The sequence below is a fragment of the Staurois parvus genome, unplaced genomic scaffold, assembly GCF_062004578.1.
Source record: "Staurois parvus isolate SC_StPar_1 unplaced genomic scaffold, SC_StPar_1.0 ptg000126l, whole genome shotgun sequence".
NCBI classification, from domain to species: domain Eukaryota; kingdom Metazoa; phylum Chordata; class Amphibia; order Anura; family Ranidae; genus Staurois; species Staurois parvus.
The window spans coordinates 4,725,651-4,734,358 of NW_028317922.1; the positions used below are offsets into that span (position 1 = coordinate 4,725,651).

The window sequence follows — 8,708 nt, forward strand, 5'->3', positions numbered from 1 at the left end:
AGTCCGCCCCTGGACCACGCTGTGACCGCCTTGCACCTGCAAGCAATGCAATTTCCTTAACAGCCAGGTCACATCGGGTGCGACTTGCCAATCGTATACCAAGTCGCACCCTATTGTCCACTATTAGAGCGGTCATATATTTCTACAGTAGTGCATGCACTACTTTTGGAGTGATTGGCAAAGACACCTGTGTCAGATGTCTTGCAAATCACACATGAAATCGGCAAGTCACCCAACTTTGAAATCGTGCGACTTCACTGTAAGTCGCACAATTGCAAAATCGGGCTTGATGTGACCGGGGGGCTTAAATCACAATGGGATCGTTTCCATTAGCAGCATCCCTTGATTCCTCTCTGAAAAGCGATCCATGGTGGATCAAACAAGGAGTAAGAAGGCAACCTATCTCTTATCAGCCATTTAATCCACCACAGATCGCTGATTCCCTGGCTGCTACTTTGAATCACTAGGTTGATTCACTAAAACTGGAGAGTGCAAAATCTGATGCTGCGCTGCATAGAAACCAATCAGCTTCCAGGATTTATTGTCAAAGCTTAACTGAACAAGCTGAAGTTAGAAGCTGGTTTGCTACCAGGCACAGCTGTACCAGTTCTGATTGCTCCAGTTTTAGTCATTTTCCCCAAATGGGTTCAATCATGTTTGAGGCACTGATCTGAAAGAAGTATGCATGGCAGCACAGTCAGAGTGAGGTCAGGAGCCTGTATTTGCATACTTGTTCCAGGTAAATAATAAAAAGGATTGATGCAAAAAGGTTAATATGGCAGCCAGGCAACTAGTATTTTGCAGAAAAAAATCAGCAGAGGGAGCTTCCATGGTTCTCTCCAAATAAACCTGAATGTAAACTAATACAGACATGTAGCTGGCACACTGAGGTGCCTATTCCAAGGGTAAAACACTGTCCTCTCACCACTGGTAATGGCCAACTCCGGGCAAATAAAAAAATCAATAGCAGTTGGGCCATGTCTGCATTTCAAGGGTTAATTGATTGGTTTTGTCTAGGCTAGCGGAAAAAAAAAAAAAAGATTTACTTACCTGCAGCTGGACTGGTCCCCACAGCATCTGTACCCCCACGCTTTGCCAGTCTATGGTCCTGATGTCATCAAGACCAGAGCAGCACTCAAAGCTCTGCATTGGATGCGAGGGCAATGAGGGACACAGATTGTGGGAGAGCTCTGTGTGCCAGCGAGAGCTGAGGATCAGGTAAGTGAACCTGTTTCTTCTCTCCCCTAGTCAAAAGATCAATTAACCCTTGCAGTGCATGTGCATATAAGCACCCAGTCTGCTGTCCATTGTAGCTTAAAGGGGAGCGGTTGGAAGGTGGTAAATATGCTGCTCAAAGGCACATTTTTACCACCCCCCAGCCACGTCTAAACTTAGCACTAAACGTGCTCTTCCCAGTCCCCTAGAGCTAAACAAGCATTTGACCCTTGCAGTGCAAGGGTGGCTGCACTGCAAAGGAGGATTTTTACTTTCCTCGGAATTCAGCTTCCAGAGAAACTTCTAAACTAACTGGGAACTTTTGTTTTAGACACTTTGGAGAAGGGTTGGAACCTCTGTTAAGTATTTATTGCTGTCTGTGTCCCCACGGGGGAGAAACACCCTCTCTATTCATCCAGTCACATTGTCTTCTGGTCTAATGGTGGCCATGCTTCGTTTTTTAGCCCCCGTTCACATCAAGCCCAACTTTGAAATTGTGCGACTTGCAGTGAAGTCGCACGATTTCAAAGTCGAGGGACATGCCGATTTCAAGTGACACAGATGTCTATGCAAATTGCATGAAAAGTAGTGCATGCACTACTTTAGAAATCGGTGAGGCTCCGACCATGACCATTTGATCGCTGTAATTGTGGACAATAAAGTGCGACTTGGCATACGATTTGCAAGTTGCCTGGCATGCAAATCGCATGCCAAATCGCACCCAGTGTGACCCGGGGGCTTAACTCACATTGATGTGCGATTTCATGAAAACAATTGAATCCACAAACAATCAAATAGCCATAACTTCCTTTCCGATTAATTTAGACTCAATTTAGATTGGATTCAATCCAGCTGAGTTGATCGTCCAGGGCAAAAAATGATCAATTGCTTTGCATCGGTCTACATATACCTTTGATCCTAAATACTATCGTATTTCAATCAATCAGATTATGAGATTACATGGTGGAAACAGAGATTCTATCAACACCTTACAATCATAATTTACAGTTGTATCTTAAAACAGAGCTCCACCCAAAAGGGAAAGTTCCACTTTAAATTGGGGAACTGGAGAAAGTACAGAGAAGGGCAACCAAACTGATAAGAGGCATGGAGGAGCTCAGCTATGAGGAAAGATTAGAGGAACTGAATTAAGGGGGGATATGATCAACATGTATGAATACATCAGTGGTTTATATAGTGAACTCGGTGTAGAGCTATTCACCCTGAGGTCATCACAGAGGACAAGGGGGCACTCTTTATGTCTGGAGGATAAGAAATTTAATTTCCAAACACGGAAAGGTTTCTTCACAGTGAGAGCTGTGAAAATGTGGAATAGACTCCCTCAAGAGTTGGTTCTGGCCAGCTCAGTGGATTGCTTCAAAAAAGGCCTGGATTATTTCTTGGATACACAGAATATAACTGGATACTAACATTTATAGGTAAAGTTGATCCAGGGAATATCCGATTGCCTCTCAGGGAATCAGGAAGGAATTTTTTCCCCTGCAGAAGCAAATTGGATCATGCTTTTCTCTGGATCAACTGTGGGTATAGGATTATAACTTTTTATTTTTTAATGGTTGAACTGGATGGACTTTTGTCTTTTTTCAGCCAGACTAACTGTGTAACTATGTAAGTACTGGTCCCCCGCTCCCCGTGAGTAAATGGCACCTTTGGGGAGTAGGGGGCGAGTGGATACTTTTATTGACAGGTACCCGCTCCCACTTCCGCTGCATTGCCTAGGCGATGTCCTTCCACCCTCCCTTCCTGTAGATTTCTGGGACACGTGACAGATCCCATAAGACTACAGGACCATTCACAAGGCGCAGCGCTACTCACGCATGCGCAGTGGGCACCAGGCTGTGAAGCCGCAAGCTGTCACAGCCAGGTGCCCACAGTGAAGATGCCGGGGAACGAGGACAGCCAGTGAAAGGGGCTGCAATGAGGACATTGCTGGATTGTGGGACAGGTGAGTGGATGTTTTTTAAAAGTCTGCAGCTACAGTTTTTGGGACTATAGGCAGTATGCTTATTTTACTAATAAAAGACATAACAACTTTTATTTTGGATGATAACCTGGCCGCGGACGTTTGTTATTGGTATACTTAGCTTTCAATAAATATTTATTTGTATACAGTAAATCAGTATGAATATATTAAACATTTTACTTAACTTATTACTACATACCACAGCTTAGTCATTACGACTCAAACTGTATAACGTATTAACCATCCTTATATACTTTGACAATCTTACTCCATCTGATGGACTTACTTACTCATCCCCCTTCAATTAAAGTTGCAATCACCAATAATATATGGCTGTGACAAAAAAGGGGCAGGTGGGAGGGGAGCACCACAGAGATGCCTTCCAGGCGGCTGATCCTAGAGGATTGGAACCCCCTTTTTCAGTCCTCCTAAACTCTCCTGGTCTCCCTCTGATTGGTCAGTTGCCTTTCAGGTGTTACCCCACAAGCCCTAGATGCAGCGGGGGGCTTAGAATGCCTAATTTCTTGAAGCTTCCCCATTTATCAAGGGCTAGTGGGGGGGGCGTGAAACGTTTAGTCCGGGTTCACACTAATGTGGTGCAGGAAACACTGCGAATCCCGTACATTTCCCACACCCCATTGCAATCACATGACGTTCATGCGATCTGGTGCGGTTGTCAATGATAAATCAATGACACCCCGAAACAAGATCACAAAACGCGATGTGATTGGCAGAAAAATCTGTGTCCTCACCCATGTGATGCGATTCAGGTGCGGATACAAAAAAGGTTCCTGCATCTTTTTGGTGCAGATGTGATGTGATTTGAGCTGTACAAAATATATGGCTCTGCAAATTGCACTGCACAGACACTGCATGTAATCCGTACAGGAATGCAGTGTGATTTCTGTGCAAATTACATGTGGTGCCCTGAACCCCATTAATGTGGACCAGCCATTAACGAACTTCTAGAAGTTTCCACTTTAGTCTTAGGCAAAAGGGGGGACCTAAAACCTGCTGACCTTCTAGAAGTCTTTCGAGAGAGAGAGAGAGAGAGAGAGAGAGAGAGAGAGAGAGAGAGAGGGGAGACTTGAAACTTGCTCCTGCCACAGTCCCATAGGAAGAGGGGGGCTAAAATTGTAATCCTCCTTTTCTTTTCCTACTTTTTCTAGGTTTGACTGGAGCTCTGCTTTAAATACTGATCAAAATCCTCTTCCCAATATGTGTGTCATAACAACCGAATGGGTTTTCAATTACTATTCTCTCTTCTCTTACTTCTTGCTGTATGTCCAGGGCTGACCATACACTCTACAATCTGATTGTACAATCTCTAACATCAACAATGTAATACAAGTTCCTATCCCATTTGACACTAACTGAATGAGTTGTTCTGATAAAGGAGATTGTACAATGGGATTGTATATTGTATGGCCAGCTTAGGACATTAAGTGAAGGGAAATCTGCAGATCAGAAACAAACAGCAACTACTTTATCTAAAAAATAATGAACGTTTTAGATGTCTTCCTGTATTCTTTGCTATAAAAAGGGGAGATGAAAAGGTGCATGTCACAGCAAGCAGTTATAGTGTCAATAAAGCCTAACAATGAACTTCTCTTGTCTGCTCCCATTGGTCAGTTAAATATATGATGTTTTCTTATATCTTCTTGATAAGGACAATACATATCTGTTGATCCTGCCAGAAACCTTGTAAGATGATGCATTCCTTTGCTCTCTCCTTGTACTGACTTTTATCAGTTACATTTTTCCAGCTATCGATCAGAACCACAGAACCATCTCCATTCTATGAGGTGAAGGTGTTCTGTAGTTCCTGGGTCCACAGGTGACAACACTGCTTCCCCAGTACAATGAATGTGTGAGAGGTGTAACCCTACAATGGGATGTGTGTTACCAGCTAGATCACCAGGTGAACATAAAGTAATAATATTGCATCCACCATGTCTGCAGACTGGTAGGCTGCAATATATTCTGTTTGTGTTCTTGAGTTTATATTACTATTTTTCACTTTCTCCCCCACTTTGACACTTTTTTTTGGGAGGGGGGCGGTGGTAGCAGGCGGGGAGGGTACAGTCGCTGTTTTTTCTTTGTCATATGAGTTTTATTAAGGAGAATTCCCTTCACTTCCTATCCGAAGTACTCCACAAGAAGATAGAGGGTATCTTCCCACTGTGAGGGTAATTCCTTCTTAGACAGTTGTCATGAAACAAGTGTCCCCATTGGAAGATTTCCCCTCTATTCCTGTTCTGGTGACAACTCAAACTTTTGGATTGATCCTCACTTTCATTTCCAGTGAACCTGATGATCAACACAATTACAAAGACTGAGCCCAGGTTCACACTGATGCTGTGCGGCACATCGCATGTGATTCACACAAGAACCGCACCGCATTCCTGTGCAAATCACATGCGATTTCTATACTGTGTAATTTAAGCCATGCATTTCGTATGGCTCAAATCGCACCACATCCGCACCAAAAAAGTGCAAGACCATTTTTTGTCTGCACCAGAATTGGATCGCATGGGTGTTCACCCAGGCTCAAGCTCTCAAATGGGGACACAGATAACAAGAACCTAACTGTGGTTCTAACCATCCTATTCAAAACAAAAAAAAAGGTGTACCTTTAATTATACTTTTACAAAAACATTAACTTCTAAATGTTTACAAAGCAGGCATGAAAAGGTAAAAAAAGGGAGAGTAAGCACTTGGTGAGTGCAGCAACACTTCAATTTTCCTGATCTCCTCCACACAATAGGGTTAATTCACTTAAGAGGCTTAAGCTGTTTACGAAGCAAAGTGAATTTTCACTGTGCAAAGGAACTTTCACTTAGCTTACAGAAGTGAACCTATGCTGACTTCCGTCATCCAAAAAAAAAAAAAGGACCCCCCACTTTTTTTTTTTTTCTTGAATGTGATTGAGTATCCATTGCAAGTGAATTCTTACCACGTTCATTGTCAAAGTAGAGCTAAAGGCAAAACATTTTTAGTCATTTTGGAAGTGAGAGGAAATCCCTCCAAAGTAAGGGAATCCCTGGTTGTCACTGTCCCCGTTCTAATAACAACCCAACATTTGGGATTTTCTTTCATTTTCACTTTTGATGATCATGGTGAACAGGACACACAGAAAAGGTAAATCTCTCTAAGAGGGGCACAGACAGCAATAAAAACCTGACAAATGTTCTACTTTAGCTCCACTCGATCCAAAACTCAAAAAGATGCCTTTAGTTCTTATTCTGCATATGCACCCATTACTTAATAGTCTTTTAATCTTTTTTGAATGGAATTGTTTCTATTGTGTTTTTGTGCTTTCTTATCCCTAACCTCTCCTCCCCCCGTCACTTCTCTTTGTTGAGATGAGAAGTCCATTTCAGCCGTGGTTATGTGTGCTGCTCTATACACACTACAAATCCCATAGTCCATCTCGGGGGCAAGCAAGAGAGGGTTCCTACATGCAGTGGGACCATGGAGAACGAATGTAGCCACCCACTAACAGAAAATCAGATCGCAGAAAAAAAGGAAATTGGAGATTTGGTGGAGGCTGAAGCTACTTTTTTGACTTAAGAATGTATATATATTTTCTTTTAAACCAGAGTTTAGTGTCACTTTAAGTGGAAATTCCCTGGCAAAGTGAACATGCTCTACTTCTTTCGGAAATTGAGCACATTGCATCGCACATCGTCACTCCCACCAGTCCAGCCTAATTAGAGGTGACATGAGACAGAAGATTGTTCGTTCGGGATGAGTAAATGGCTCGACAATGAATGATGATCACAGCACAGCGGTGGAAGGAATACCTGGGAGACTCACCAAAAAGCGTGTTGATGAATCCGTACCAGACGCATCCGGCTTCTCCGATGAGCCAGCGTCCCTGGGTGCTGGCGGCAAAGCTGAATGGGGTGCCTAGGATACACACCATCAGGTCACTCAGAGAGATGTTCATCAGCAACATGTTAATGGGGGAACGCAGCACCTTGTACTGGCAGTAAAGGACAAGTACCAGCAAGTTGTTGAAGAAGCCCAAACTTCCAATGATTCCCAGAAACACAGCTACCAGCAGGTGGCCTGTCGGTGATAAGTTTCCTGGCTCCGTCCCATACTGGTGGCTGCTGCTTCTGCAGGTGACGCTGCTGCTGTCACTACAGCTGGGACTGAAACTTGGGAAAGCCATGATGGGAGCCTGCAGAATAATGCAAGCAGCTGCTTCTCATGCACTTTTTTCTTTTTTTTTTGTTTGCTGTCTGTGATGGCTCGGTAGCACGTGCGAAGTGGAAAGGGTTAATGGCAGCAGTGTGCGAAGAAGCAGTGCCTGCGAGGCTCCATCGTGTGGCCATTTGTCAGCCGGCAGCCTGCCTTTTTATGTGTGCTGGATTTAAAGGGGGGTGCGGCGTGCACCTTTCTGGGGTGGTGGTGGGGGGTGACACTCAGGAACAGGGCTGGCTTACGCGCGTAGTGACGACTGGGGGGGGGAGGGAGTCTTAGCTGTGTCACTCGGATATAGCGAGCATCCTCACCATTAATCCTTTTCCATACAGCAAATTAGGTCTTTGCACATGAGGATTCTCCAGCAAAGAGGAATTGAAGCAGGTTTGCACTGTCACTTATTCCCCATGATTACACACACAGCGGGGATGGAGCTGCCTTATCTTAAAGCGTATGTCCACTTTTGCAGTCAAATTTGAGAAATCCCCACTATATGTTTATTATATCTTCCCATTCACACAGCATACCTAAAAATAAGGCATTTCTATTTTTAAAAAATTATATAGTTAAAAATCTATTTCTTACCTTTCTACTTATTTCTTCAGAGCAGGCTTACACACAGGTCTGAAAGCTATCCTGAGCAATTTCAGACAAAGTGGGGGCAGAGTCGGTCTCCCTTCATTACCATACAATGCAGAATTAAAGTATATGGAAAGCCTCACCTTGTAAAACAACCTATTCAGTTTAAAATATAAATAAAAGACAATATTTGTGTACAGATATAAAAAAACATTATAAATACCTTTTTTCCTTTTTTTAGAATTGATCACATACTCTCTATTCTCAGCTGTATACGGAGCTGGAGGAGTAAAAACAGCAGTACACTAATCTTCCCAGTGAATGGCTGCACAGGATTGGGGGGGGGGGGTGTCAGGACAAGTGTTATCATTGGATTCCCAGCCAGAAAACTGACCACGCTGTGCTCCCCTGTCTAGCGTGGTCAGTTTTTAGGAAAGCAGAGGGACTGGCAGGGACAGGGTTTTGTGCAAAGATAGCAATACAAAAAGAACAGGATACTTTTTCATACAAGTACATGGTACAGCGGGCACATATCAGGAATCTGAAATGTTGGGTTTAAATACTCTTTGAGCTGGGAACACACTAGTTGAATTTCATTCAACATTTTTTGTGTAAAAACACTGTAGGAATGTTCATTTGTTTTTCTAATCGCTAGTGGGAACAAATCGACATTCATTTTCAACTGCAGCGGTGAGAAAAGTCGAAGGTGCAGGATGGA

At 43.4% G+C, this 8,708-nt stretch overlaps 1 protein-coding gene across 1 annotated transcript in view; it reads right to left on the reverse strand.

The window, feature by feature from the left end:
- LOC149467031 (vertebrate ancient opsin-like) overlaps window positions 1-7,537 on the reverse strand; it is a 197,084-nt gene extending 189,547 nt beyond the window's left edge. Inside the window, exon 1 of the mRNA XM_089672387.1 lies at window positions 7,019-7,537. Coding sequence (XP_089528513.1) covers window positions 7,019-7,379 — 361 coding nt within the window. The 5' untranslated portion in view covers window positions 7,380-7,537. The remainder of the gene's footprint in view (window positions 1-7,018) is intronic.
- Window positions 7,538-8,708: the final 1,171 nt, after the last annotated feature.